Source organism: Manacus candei, unplaced genomic scaffold (genome assembly GCF_025592945.1).
Source record: "Manacus candei isolate 608988 ecotype Guabito, Panama unplaced genomic scaffold, ASM2559294v1 h1tg000043l, whole genome shotgun sequence".
Taxonomy (NCBI): domain Eukaryota; kingdom Metazoa; phylum Chordata; class Aves; order Passeriformes; family Pipridae; genus Manacus; species Manacus candei.
This window is the reverse complement of record NW_026138091.1, coordinates 8,970,340-8,985,081: the sequence shown is the minus strand read 5'-3', so window position 1 is coordinate 8,985,081 and position 14,742 is coordinate 8,970,340. Positions and strand designations below refer to the sequence as shown.

The window sequence follows — 14,742 nt, the reverse complement described above, 5'->3', positions numbered from 1 at the left end:
CCTCGCGGCCGCCACGACACCGCGCTGCCTCTCAAAGCCCGCCCGCGGACCGGACCGCGGCCCCGGGGGCAGAATATGGCGGTCGGACGGGCGCGGGCCGGCGCCTTCAGCCCCCCGCGGTGCCCGCCGCCCCGATACTCACAGCTGCACCGCCCCCCGCGGCAGCTGCTCGGGCAGCCGGCTCAGCTCCAGGCGGCTGCAAGCGACGAGGTGCCCGGCGCAGCGGCAGGGTGCGGGGCAGCGGGCGGAGGCGGCGCCGCCGCCCAGCAGCAGCAGCAGCAGCAGCAGCGCCGGGAGAGCGGCGGGCGCCCCGCGGGGCCGGCGGGGCATGGCGGGCTCGGAGCCGCTGCCCGCGCTCCCGTCCCTGGCGTTCCCCCACTGACAGAGCGGAGCGGGGCGCGGCGCGACCTTCTGCTTCTCAGTGCGGGTGGCTGCTCCCGCTCATACCCCAGAGTGGCCACCGAGGGCGGGAGGCGGTGGGAGCGGGGGGCGGTGTAGAAAAAAGTAAAGGCAGAAAGCGGGAGGGGACCGCAGCGCCGCCACCGCCGACAGCCACTCTGCAAACTTTCCGCCGCCCCAGCCCGCCTCCGCGGGAGCCCCGAGCACCGCCCGCCCCGCCGCAGCCCCCTCCCCCTGCCATGTGACAGCCGCAGCCCCTGCCCGCTCCGCCGCGGCCGGGCCCCGCGGGGCGGGGGCTGGGAGAGCGGGTGCCAGGCCTGGGCTGCGGTGGCTCCCCGCCGCTTCGCGGCCGTGGCGGCGGCACTCGCGGCCTCCCGGCCTGCCCCGGGCGGCGGCACATGGCCGGCCTCGCATCACGGCGGGCGCTACGGTGGGACCTTGCTGCTGTCCCCGGCCTGTCCGTGGGCGGGCGGGAGCGGGCAGCGGGCCCTGAGTGCTTAGAGCGGCAGCCACGGCGCACGGGCCGTGGTGAGAAGGCACGGGCACCGTGGTCTTCCTCGTGCGGGATTTCCCTTTGCCGTCGCGCCAGTTAGCGCATGTCGTGGTAATCCAAAAGCTGCTCCAGAGGCCCCAGAGGGTTCCCAGGCAAGCCTGGGGTCACTGGCATGTAAAAGGTGAGGTGAGGTTAACTCCTGCCTTCCGGGTCCTACATGGCTAGTCCAGACACCATAATTAAGCCCATTATGTTCCCCACAGGATCCCAGCTCCAAAGGTTCAGGGGAGTGGGCAGGGTGTACAGATTCCACATCTCTGAGGTAATCTATGTAATTTAAGTAAATACCTATTGTTCAAGTTCCATATGTAAGGCTGGACCCTACAATGGTTTCAATTACTGTAGGCTTCACACACCCCTGTTCCATAGCAGCAGCCATCAAACTGCTCACGGACACTGTTCTTTCCTTCCCAGGTTTGTATGTTTCACCTGAAAGATTGTAGATGTCTTAGACACTGTGAACCTGAACCCTTCAAAGTCTTACAGCTCCGATAGCAAGATCTGTAAGGCTGAAACTTTGTCCCTGTTTTTATTGTTTCCATGCGTATCTAAGGACACGGGGATTTTGTTAAAGAAACAAAACTACATTTCAGTCAGGAATCATGAATTTGCAAGCCAAGCAAGCAAGTCCTGAGTAACTATGAACATTCACATGCCACTCTTGACACAACTGTTCCAGGTGCATAGGATGTGCAGAGCTGTGCAGTGTTGCTGTGCGGTGTTTTGTCAGCTTGTGCTCCATTGACCACTGGTGTTCCTTAAGGAAATTATTGTGGGAAAACAAACAAATACTGAAGGAGCACACTTTTTTCCTACACTTTTTTCCTACACTTTTTTCCTACACTTTTTTCCTACACTTTTTTCTTTTTGCTATAAAAGCAAGCAAGTAAAGAAACAGAATACAGGATAAAAATTAATTAGTATGTCTTTACAAGTTCCTCTCATTTATTTGTTGTGAATGAAAACTGTCCTGGCAGCATTGACATGTCAATATTTCATTGTCTTTTGCAGCCTTCTTCCTTTGGAAAATATTAGGGTGACATTAGATCAACAAAGCCTGTGAAACACTGAACTATTCTAAACAGACAGTAGGACAGTGGCAAATTCAGATTTTTGAAGCTATCCCTCATTAGTCTGTACTTGTTCCCATTAAAGTCAATGGGAAAGCTTCCTTCTCTTTCTAAAGTTCTAGCTGTCCAGGTGTTTCACACCATTACACCGAGGTACAGAGACACTTGAACATGTTTTGTTCATATTTAGGTAAGATATGCCATACTTGCCACTTTTGCAAAGTGATCAAAAATTCAAGAGGAAGATCTTCATGTTTATGTTGCTCTGGGTGATTATTGAACAATCCACTAAAATTAAAAAGGATTTGAGGTAACTAAGCCTTGTACTATGGTTCCTAGAGTGCACAGCAAAGGGCCTCAGTTATCTGGGGAAAGTGAGCTTGTCTTATCTTGAGTTTGGCAAGGGCAGTGATTGACTAGTAGGTGGCAACAGAGTCATTAAGCTGCCAGTTTTAACATCCAAGGAAAAGAAAAATTAGAAACAAAGTATTTTGAACTTATTTTATCATAGCAGAAAATAATTTATGCAGTGCATATGTGAACCATGAAACGAGAATCTGAGAAACAAAGGTAGAAAAAAAAAAAGATGAAAAGGGCAGGAACTTCTGGTTTTGTGATTTTGAAAACCACTCATGCAGGCAGGGAATACTGTGCCTTAGAAAAACCTAATGCATATTTAGCGCTAGTAATATATGAAACTGTTTTAAATTAAGCAAGGTAAATAAATTCAGAAAATCCATTTGTCTTTGCAGCTTCTTTTCTCAAAATACTCAATAAAACGTTTTTAAATTGATTATGTATTATGAATCCTAAAATGCTTATATGCTGCACTTCAGAGTCCATGACAGAAAGTCTTTCTTCCCACAGGGAAATTTGCTCTCTTTGGAAGTCTCAGGGACTGATTCTGCATCTCATATGAACACTGTAAGGGCTGGCAGTCCCCAATCCCAGGGGTCTCTTTATCACTGGTTTTAGGTTGAGAGTGCACTGTGACTGTACATAAGCAAATACAAATCCCTCCTTCACAGGTTTGGCTAGCCTATACCCGTCCTAAGTAAGCTTATATCTAAATGAAAGTCTCCCATTCCTCTACCTGGTTATCTCCACACGTAGCAGGGGATGTCTGCTGACCCTTGTTTGGCATTAGCATTAGTGTAAATGCACATTCAACAGTTTTAGGGGACTGATTTGACTGAACTCCCTTAAAAAATAAAAACACTGTGCACACACACACACACACACACACACACACTTTAATTCTGAGTTGGAGTAATTTCCTCATCCTCCAGTTTTCCATGTAGCTGCACAAGGAAGGCGGTTATGCAAAGGCAGGCCCTTTCCATGGCAGCCTGAAGGGATGATGTTGAGGAGGGGGAAGCATGGCTGCACAGAAAAATTCTTGTAAAACTAGACCCTCAAGCTCTCTCTTTGGCTAACGAGATTAATTTCCTCCACAAGATTACCAGGCATAGTAGTCTGGGTGAGTTGGGAGTGGAGCAAAGGAGGTTGTGTAGAGATCTGTAGACCATTCTTTGGGATGTTAGGGCTTGATTCTAATGGTATCATTTTCAGTCTCTGATTATTTTAAATCAGATAAACACAGGTTTATAGATTCAAGTCCAAACATATGCTGTTTAAAATATGTATTCACTTCAGGCAAAAGACACACCCAGAAGCAATCTAAGTATGATTTTTTTGCATATCATTAATGCACTGAAATCAGGGACTGCTTTCAAGTAACCTACCTCCAGAAAAGTTCAACCCTAAATCAGACTCGGTTTAGCAGATTATTAAAAATAATTTACCAATTGCTAAGTTAAGCAAAACCAAATTAAGATACTATACATTTTCTGAGTTTAAATTAGAATATCTTTTATAACACAAGTAAGAATTTGATTAATCTAAATACAGTTTTTTATTCAGTTTTTAAAGGAGTCTCAAGCCACTACATCAGACAATTATATATTGCTGTATGTACTTATAGCTAAATCTGCAGAATTTATGTCAGAAGGTCAAAAGGAGTGAACAGTTACATTTACTAAATGATTTTGTCCATTAAGGCCACTTCAGGAGTTAAAAGTCTTCCCTTGTACTCCTGGATCATGTCGTAATCCAATTCTATGTCTAGTATTCATTTTGGATTTTCTACTTTTCATGGGTAAATAAAGTCATTTTGTTAGTATTCAGCAGCAAAAAGCAGAAGCAAAGGAGAATGACATTGCTTATACTCTGACACATCTTGGTTCTGATAGAGCGATGTAGAAAATAATGTCCCATTTATTGACTTTCCTACCAGTAAATGATCTTGTAGGAGTATTGGCAGAATTAACGTCCTGTCTATTTATTCCTAAACTTTCACAGTTCCATTTTATTTCTAGTCAAAGAAGATGTTTAAGGCTGTCTGGGAGAAGGAAATGAAGAGGCCATCCTCTCAAGACCATCACTCCCTATTGCAAGTTCTCCAATATAGTCCAGTAAAAAAAAAATCTTAACGCTAGCAAAACTTCTTACTAAAGCCACAGCTGGAGGGAGAGGTGAACTAGTGAGACCCATCCTACTTAAAAAACAGAAGTGGAGCAGGACATGCTTTTTGTGGAGGCTGCTTGCACACATTGCCTGCAACAGGCAAAAGGAAGTTTTGCCTCAGGCACCTGTCTGGAAGTTACTAGAGAGTCCCACAAAAACTCCTTATTGAATGCAGAAGACCCTTTTCACTTCTTTGCTTTGTGTGTAAAGAACAATCTCATCCAATATCATGGAATATTTTTCATGGAAATTACTCTAAATGCAGAGCTTTCCCACCCTCCTTTTCTTCTACCCATTTGGTATGGCAATTGATATTAATTTTAATTTTAATTTATAATAGCACTAAGACTTCATGACCATTTATTTCAATCCCTGTAATTAACAATTGCAATTTCACTTGTATTTGAGGAAAACAATAAAATATTCTTAAATAATTTCCCAGTAATTGTGAATCTCCTACCAATGTGTCGTAAGTCCATAGTGAATATTCCAAGGTGCATACAGAAATTTATTTTTGGTAGTAATTATACTTGACTTTATGTGATCCAACAGTGAAACCATGAAAACCAAATTATGCATAATTGAATGCACTGATTACAAACAGAAAAACCATATGAACTCTTTCTGAAAACTTTGCCTAGGGCTGAATATGTTCAGCTTTTATAGAATTCATCCAAACAGTGAGTGTTTGCCTCCATTACAAATAAACTTAAAACATCCTAAGGCAGTCCACATTAGTGAAGATTGTTAATGTTTTCAAGTCATGTCCTGCTGGGGCTAAGTGGGAAGTTAGTGCATGATTGCAAGGGCAATTAAACAGTCAACATCTACAATGATGTAACTTCAAAGAGGGTAAAAGAAGACTTAGTTTTATGCCATTAAGGAACACTCAAATTGAAATGTTGTCAATTTGAATAAAAAGAAGTAGATGTAATGTCAGGATGGTGCTACTGTAATAAAACACCTGCCAGGTCTGTTCTACCCGTTCTTTTAGTTTGTTGGGGGGGTTTAAATAAGCAAACGTTTTGTGGTAAGAAAGATCAAGAAGTAGCCAAAAAGGGAATCTGAAAGAGGTGCTCTGTCGAACCTAGCAGTGGCTCTCCCAGACAGTAATGTCTTCAGTGTTCCCCTCCTCCACTTCCTTGGGGTGGGGGTTATGGTACTGTTAAACTCAAACATATGTTCCTTTCTGCAACGGGGATTGAAATTTCTGCCAGAGGAGAAAGTGCTTGAAGGTTGTTATCTGCTTAAATAGTCAGAGGCCAATTTGGTAAGATTTTTGTCAATGTTTTGTGGCCCCCATTGCGGCCCCCATGTTAAGTATTCACCACATTTAGGTGTGTAACTCATTGAAGTCAACTTCTTAAAGAATCTCACAGTGAGAAATCAATGGGAGTCAGGCCTTAAATCTTTGAGGAATTTATTGTCTGATTGTCTGTTCCAGGGGGAGAATGAGCTGCAGCTGGGACTCATCTTGTGTAATTTTAGCAATTTGGAAGTTTGATATCTGTTCTAAAGCAGTTGTCTTGGCTTCTTCTGTAGTCAGTGGAGAAAGAAACATCCAAGGAGTGATTACTACCTTTCTAAACTAGGCAATCAAAACATTTAGAGTGAATCAGTCTCTGGACGATTTTCTCCTTCTCCGTTGACTAGAAAGAGCCTTTTGACTAGTTTAGGCTAGACCCTGGATTTCCAGATGATTCTTAATCTGTACCTTCAAATATACATATTAAATAACTTAATAGAAAAATATAGAAGCATGTTTCTAAAATTTTTTTCTATCATAGGCACCTTAAATATCACTGCAAAGTTTATAAATATGAATTGTAGTTTTTAATTTTATTATAGCCCTGTTATAGTTTGCTTTGTTTTCTGGTGATGTAACAAGTTCTACTAAGGATTTATTAGCAAATTAAATCTTACAAGATTCAGTAAAACAAAGGGGAAATGTGAGTGCTATGCATAAGTATCATGTACAAATACAAAATGAGGACCACATGGAGAAAGATCTAGTAATGCATCACAAACTAAATATGCGTCAACAATGAAACATCATAGAAGGCATTTTCAGGTATACCAGTTGGAGTCTTCTACGTAAGAGAAAGAAATAATGTTCTGGTGAGTACAGAGATGAAGTATTATATCCCATTTGGGGGTCAGATATAAAAGGAAGGAGTGGAGAGAGCTACAGAAAGTTGGTAGCAAGCTCAGGAGGACAGTTTCCAGCTCTCACAAAATGAACACCTAGTGTCACAACACAGCAAGCAACACTTGAGATTTTGCACAAAGCTATCCCATTGCCATCATTGGGAAACCAGTGAGTCATAGTAGACTGTAGTGTCGTCTGGACTTGCTCCCCCGCTTCTGCTGTCTGCTGCCTCTTGCTTTCCTAATTATTATATGAAACAAAATAAACAAGCACTATCCCAGTAAGAAGTTGGCCAAACACACATTGCACCACTTCCAGAGCTGCTCGAGTGGTTACTTGCAATAGCTATGTTTGCCAATAAAGTCTGACTTTCCAAGCGGGAGTATCAAAGGAGCAGGCTGGATCCGACAGCAGCAAATACAGCGTGCAGATCTGGATGGGCTGTGTGCCAGCTACAGCCCAGCAGGAGTTGCAAGCAACACCAGCCCTGTGCACCAGCTGGCCAGACTGATGAACAATGGTCTGCAACACACTCTTTGCTTTGATCTTGTTAGTATGGAATCAGGAGAAACTGCAAGGGATACTGGTATGAATCCTGTTCATGGCTCTGAGACTTTTGGGGAACCTTATCAAAGCAAAACTTTCTGTGGCCTCTTTTACATCTCTGACATTCAGGCAACATGGTATGGGAAGTCTCTGAAACACAGATGTCACCTTCCAAATAGCCCTGTTAGCTGCCACTGGGAAGCTGAGGTTTGTCCATTTCCTAATGGTCATGACACTTCTTTTGACCGTCAGTAACTTTTTCAAGTGGGTTTTCTGATAAGGTAAGCTTTCCACAGCCCGCATTTCCACAATGTTGTCAGTTGTGAAGTTTTTCCTTTGTTGTTTTCCCTCCTAGGTTTGAAGCCTAGTCTTCTCTTCTTAGTCATTTCTCCCTTTCACCAGCCTCTCCAATCTATCAAAGGAAATCGTCAGCAGTGCAGAGGGTTGCACATGTTGACTCTTGAAATACTTTCCTGGTTGTGTGCTGTCATCTTCAAACAAGAAACTTCTGGTTCAGGGACTCTCCTTGCAGTTGTATTCTCTGTTACTGCTCAGCTTATGAAGAGGAAATAAATAGGATAAAAGACTGCAATGCATTAGCATTGCTACAAGGCAAATAGCTCAGTGTACAATTCTCTTCAGACTGTACTGACCTCAGCATTAGAAAAAGCAACTTTCTAGAGAGACATCAACAAGAATGTCAACATTCTACGACATCCTGGGTGGATAAGAAGACACAGTGCCACAGTGTGGGGTATTACATGTCTTGGCCCACATGTACAGTGTCAAAATCAAAGCAGTACTACCACATGCATGATGAGGCTGGGCTCAAGTCTGGCAGTGGTGATTAAGAAACCATGGCTTTCACTGAATTGCAGACACTCAATAATTGAGTTATCTTTTGAGTGACATAATAAACAAAGTCTCTGTAAGGTTGGCTAAGCTACTGCTACAGTAGAAATTTCCCAATTTTGGTGGGGGGGAGAAAAAAAAGAAGCTAAAAACTAAAGTAAACAGGAAGAGATTTGCTGATCATTTTAAACTTTGGGAAAATTACATCTTATTTTAATCATAATGAAAAAAAAATCAGCACAAATACACCACATTATCCATACTAATATTTTTTGTTCTGAATTTTTGTTAGGAAAAACTGCTAATGATAAACACAAAATTACTTTTCTAGAATTTCGATAAAATCGTACATGCCCTTACCAAGTACCACATATGAGTAATATTTCAGTTATCCCACTGATGTCACTGAGATGGAATTAAAAGTGCTGAAATCTTCGGTGATGGATATTTCACTGCAGCTGTGAGCAATATGTGCCTCAGAGACTGTAATTCTCCTGGGCAATATTAAACCCTTGGACTTGCATCTTATTAGTAAAATAATACTATTTAAAAATAGTATCAAAAGAAATCTAGCCAAGAAATTTAGCCTTGTGTATATTTCAGTTCATATATAATTTAATCTCATAAATTATAAATAAATGTGCTTTTTACAAATATGACTGCATTTCATATAAAGTAAACCATAAAGTATGTTAAAATAAGATCAACAAGAAGAGAGCAGAGTTAAAACTAAAACCATAATCTCCTACATTACTTTTGAAAATATGGCACTGTCTAATAAATGGCAACAGACAAATATGAAGTAGTAGATATTTTTTTAAAATTTTTAAGTGTAGCTGCCTGACTTCTTCTGCATTTTAGATCTCTTAAACTTACTTTTATGCTTTCCAAATACTTCATTCTCTAATTTAATTTTCCTAAACAGATGTTTTAAAATTAAGTTTATAATTAATTATAATATATGTAAGAGCAGTTCACCGAAATGAATAATTCTACCGAAGAAGCTACTACTGACTATGTTGCAAATGCAAACAATGCTTTGTTGTAATCATCTTTATTTAGTAGCATACACTGAACTCCAGAGCTGAAACAGACTATTGTGACATTACCTGATTTAGAAGAGCACTTGAGCATGTATTTAAGAAGGAGGTTTGGACACAGAACAGAAAGCCCAGAAGGATGAATGGTGAGAACCCTTACTGACCAAGACCCCTTCATGAACGAGGGTCTGAGTGTGCGACCTGTGACAAAGCTGACCTGACTGCAATCAGTGGGGAAAGTCATTATAGCTGTGAGAATTCTGAGCCTGTTTCCTTAAGCTGTCTCCAGCACTACTCCTTCAGCACATCAGCTGTGCCTGAATAGCGTTTTGTCTGTGGCCTGAGGACCTTTCTGTACCCATGGACAATTTTTCAAGTGGGGAGGATGAGGTAGTGTAGAGCAGACAGAATATCCCTGTGAACAGTTCCTCACCATTTTTTCAAGCAGCCCAGATTTTCCCACCCAGCACACTGCCTGCTCAGACCTGCCCCAACCGCCCTTTCCACGGTGCGAGCACAGCTGCTTGTGGTGCCTTAGAGGAAACTAGATCATTACTTTTTTGTTGGAGTTATTTTTAACCTGACTCTGTTCATTTGTTTGGTTTGTCATTTGACCCCACAAATGATGCCAGGTGCCGTAATATGAACTGGGAAAAAAGTGGCAAGGCATTAAGGGTCCTGGGTGCACCTCAAGTGGTTGTTACCACTGAAAAGAGCATTTCAAATTCATTGTGGCCTGAAGAATCTCATTTAATGTGGTGGTAAATGCAGTCTTTGGGTGCCAAGTCTGAATCTAGGAACATTACAGTCCCTAGAACTTAAAAAAACTCACTCTGCCTCTTCAAATAAATTAAATATTTTTTCCATAGGCATCTTAGACTTTGAAGCTTTACTGTCTCAAATGTTGTCTTCCCTGGTTTAACTTTATGCAGAATCAGAATGGATCTATCTGTTTTTCAAACAAAGCTAGTGTAGGATCCTAAAGATAGCATTAAGCATCATACTGTCCAGTTTGGCGGAATGCAATTGTGTATTCACACTTGATCTGTCTTCAATGTGCACTTCCATTTACTCTAATAATGCGCAGGTCTGATATTAATGATTATGGAACCTGCAGTACAAAAAAAATGAGCTCATTTTCATAAGCCTGGCAGACATTCATAATGCCAGTAAGTAACGTATAGGGCCTCAAAAACTGAAAAATAGTTGAAAGCAAACCCAACAGTGTGGATCAGTGCTTATACTTTAAGTTTTTCCGTTTCTGATGCTGTCTAAAGCTGGTCTGAAGCCACAAAGTTTATATGCATGCTACAGTTCTTTAATGCACGATTTTGTCCTCCTTTTTTGATTTGAATGTTGCACAGTTAGTGCTCAGACCCCCATTTCTGTATTGCACCTGTAAATTCATATATACAGATAAGTATATTTTATATATTCTTTAACTTTCTGTGCATATGATATTTAACTTCAGGTACTGCATGTGTTTTTGTCAGAAGTACAATAGGTTCCAAGCACAGCTAGTGCCGCCTCCAGCTGAGACTCTGTCAGCCTCAGGCTCAACACCCTGGCAGGAAAACTTGCAAATCCTGCTGCACCCCACGGATTTCTGTGATTTGCTGTGTTGATAGAAACATCCCCTTTGCTGAGGCATTAGAAGTTCCCAGATGAGGAACCTTTGCGTCACTCTTCCAAACTCACCAAACTGTTATACAACTGCAGCTTTGAGTCTCTTTGATGCTAAACTTGGAATATATGTTATTGCCATACGTACAAAAGAAAACCAAAACAACCATCAAGTAAGGAGGATAACACTGAACCTAATGGGTGTTTTACTGCATGGTTTTAAAGAGGCTGGCATTTCTCTACATGAAAGAAAAGGCTAGGCATTTCTCTGCCATCAGAAAGATTCTGTTCTGCCTCACAGTTAATAGTACAGTGTTACCTTATATTATCTTAGAGTGACCTTAACATAGTTCTACAGATGCCATGGATTTGGTGAATTATTCTGGGAAAATATTTGGTCCCTTCTGGGAAATTAAATAGAGTGCTCAATGCATTGCATCACTAAATCTGATTTTTATTTTTTTTTTTTTGTAATTGATCTGTCACAGATCAAATTTTCAACTGGAAACTTCAGGAAAGACAAACAAAGGTCTGGATAAACACTGGAGAAAAATGTCCTGTAGGATCATGGAATCATAGAATATCCTGAGTTGGAAGGGACCCACAACGATCACCAAAATCCAACTCCTGATGTCAAGGCTTGTATTCCTTGTTTTCATATTTGGCCTTAAAGAACGAGAAAAAAAAAGTGGTTTGTGTATATTTATAATTGGTAAAGACTGTAAACACAATGGATAACAGCAAACAATAAATGAAACTTGTAGATATTAGAAATACAGATGAGGTAATTTAGGCCTCTGTTCTGCAAATAGTTGTAAACCTGTTTAATTTCAGGAGTGTGAGTGGTCTTTTAATTCCAGCAGACTACTCCCATATCTAAAGTCACAAAAGACGTAAGCATGGTGTTTTCTGAAGTTTAATTGTACAAAATGTTAAATCAATACGTATAGAGAAGTGTACTTTGAAATCAGATTACAATAAAGGAGACTACTTAGAATGCAAGAAAATTAAGACAAAAGTAAGTGTGCAAGCGGCAGACCAGGGAAGTGCACTGCTTAGCTGACCCGCAGCATAGAGGAAAGGTTCGATCCCGTTTCACCCAACGGGACATTTGACATTTTCCTTTCATTAACTTCCTATGAAGATGTGGGTGTGACAATCCTCTTAGGAAGCCTTTGCAAATTATTAGGTTTGCTTTTAGAAAAAGGGAGGTCATTCCTATGTTACACTGAATAATAATTCTAACTGAGCTTTTAAAAAGGTGTTTTTCTGCTATTTGTTTGCTTTTTGAGGTTTCCTTCGATTGAGGAACTTTCAGGAGCCATTTCCAATGCATAGCACTAATTGGAGATGAAAGAGGAGGCCGATTAGCACTTAATTCCCCGGCGTGGGGCCGCTGCGGTGCCCGGGGCAGTGCGGGGCGGGTGCGGTTCCGCGGGTCTGGCCCGCGCACTGAGCCATGTCGCGATCCTTGAGGCGTCGTCGGGGCCCGAAAGAGTCCGGCCGCGCTCTCACTGGAGTCCATGGGATGTTTTTTGTCCGTTCCTGACAGGATAAAAAAACTACTAAATTAAGTGTCCGGCCAGAGAGAATAGGTAGGCAATAAAGGTGTTACCAAGCACTTTTTCCTTGCTAAAAAAAAATCCAGTTCGTACAATTAAACACACTTCAGATATTAACTACTTTAGATTTTACAAATTCACTGTTCAAAAGCTGATTAATCAGCATATTAGAGGACACTAATCCTTCTAGAAAGCTCCTTGGTAATTACTTTTTAAGAGCATCACTGGCAAATTCAAGTTTGTTTATTCCTCCAACTCGGCACAGAAAGAAGCTTTTAGTATGGCGAAATACTTCCACCTTTTTGTGTTAGCTGAAAGAGGTAATAAAGACGTGTTTTAACGAAACAATTGAGAGATCTGTTGTGACATCTCAAGATGTTTATTGCTTAAGAAAGGAGGGGGGAAAATCCCTTTTAACACTTTTTAGATGTTATTTAATTTTAAAATTAATTTAGGATGACTACAAGTTATTGAAAGGAAATAGAAGGAGGAAATTAGACTCAGAAAATTTTGAAACACAGTGGGATGATTCTTGCTATTAGAATTTTTAAAAGCTTAAATTTCTAATTTTTTCCCCTTAAGGAATATAGCAAAATATAATTAAAACCACTGCATTTGAAAGAACCGTAATAAAACCAATTGTACTTGAGGACTGCAAGAGCTCAGCTGTGATAGGTTTAAGGGGTACTTCTGGTAAGAGTTATTGAGGGAAAAGATTATTATGAAAAGCAATCCTATCTCTGGTTATGCTGGTGGGAAATTACCAAGGAATATATTAATCAAATGTTTCACTTTTCAACACTCTACCACCAAAAAGGGAACACTTCATTTAGGGGAATAATGTTTTGCATTTAAATAAAGAAAAATAGAGCACACAAACTTTGCGTAAGAGAATAATTTATAAAAAAACCAAACCAAATCAAACAAACACCTAAACAAATGAACAAACAAGCATAAAACCAAACCCTACAATTCAAATGCAACAATGGGTACCAGTAAGGAACTTGCAGTGCTTAGTTCTAACTAGTTTATTTCCTTGTCTTATGACCAAATAGCCTATCTGTCAGACAGTGGACAATGCCTGTGAAAGAAATAGAAAACCGATCATAAACCTGAGCCTGAAGGATGAACTGTGAATTGCCAGATGCCCATTTACTTCATGCAGATTTTGTGACTTCTCAGACTTTTGAAAGGATGGAATTCATGGTTGGAGTAAGGCTTTTGATTTCATAGAAAACTTGTCAAAGCTGGACAAAACATATGTTTTGCCTTCCTAATGAAATAAGTGAGAAAAGCAACTTCCTGTGCTGTTTCTGAGTTGAAATTCAGTAACTGAAATGCTAAATATATTTTTTTCAAACTAAACGAGACTCATTCCTTACTACCTGCAGAATAAATGTGGTAATTTTCAAGCCAAAACAAGTCAAAGGTATGAAACAGCTTAAAAAAGAACTTTGTAATGGTTGCAAACCTAATTGCAGGTAGTCTATTGCCTCTCCAAAATAAACACGTAATAAAGTAATAAGTAATAAATAGGGTAATTACCTCATACCTGCGTATAATAAATCAGATCTTGAAGAGTAGTGACATAGAGCTCTCTGAGAATCACATTGCTTGTGGAGGTGTGAGTATTTTTGGAATAACGTTGTCAAATTTCAATAACAATAGAAGATTCTACTTTGTTTGTGTCTAGACATAGGGAATTATTTTGTGATTCTTTAATTCACAGGAATGAGAAAAGCTAGTGTCCAGTTTAGACCCTAGTCTTAGTGGCTGCCATATGCTAAGGAGGCCAGCAGCTCTGGTTTGCAACCAAGTAGAGTGAAATCAAAGTTATCTGGGCCTCATGCTTTGAAGTAGTCATAAACTCTTATTTGGATTTCCAACTGGAAATGTTAGGGGTCATCAGGGGAAGCTCTTGTGACTCTTGAAAGCAGATGGATTCCCTCTCCTGCTTTCCATCTCCAAAACATTGTGTTATCCAAAGGTAGAAGCTTCCACAGAGTGAAGAGGCATAAGGTCATGGAAAGACTATAGATGTCTGTAGACAAATCCAGTAAGTCTCAGTTTTCTCCCTTACATAAGCAGAAAGGACTGTCTTAGCATCAGGCAAAATGGATGTTACAAGTTCATCAAAATTTTATGTAAGGAAAAATAAAATCTGTATTTGCAAAATTATTTGGAAAGGGAACTACTGATGTCCTCCTCTCCCTCCTTTCCTCCCTGCCTTTCTCTCCAAAAAAACTAAAAGGGAAAAAAAAAAAAAAAAGAAAAAGCACATACTTAAAAGTGATAAATAAAATGAAGTCACTCTCAGAAAAAAAGACAGAGAGTTTATCTCTGCTTTAAGATAATCAAGGACAACACTGTTGCATATATATTTTCTAGATTATTAACCTGATAAATTCAGCTTCCATTCCAT

General features: G+C 40.7%; 1 protein-coding gene across 1 annotated transcript in view; it reads right to left on the bottom strand.

Annotated features, from left to right (window-relative positions):
* Positions 1-1,092, bottom strand: part of LRIG3 (leucine rich repeats and immunoglobulin like domains 3) — a 39,412-nt gene extending 38,320 nt beyond the window's left edge. The window contains exon 1 of the mRNA XM_051795754.1: positions 143-1,092. Within this exon, the coding sequence (XP_051651714.1) occupies positions 143-330 (188 nt within the window). The 5' untranslated portion in view covers positions 331-1,092. The remainder of the gene's footprint in view (positions 1-142) is intronic.
* Positions 1,093-14,742: the final 13,650 nt, after the last annotated feature.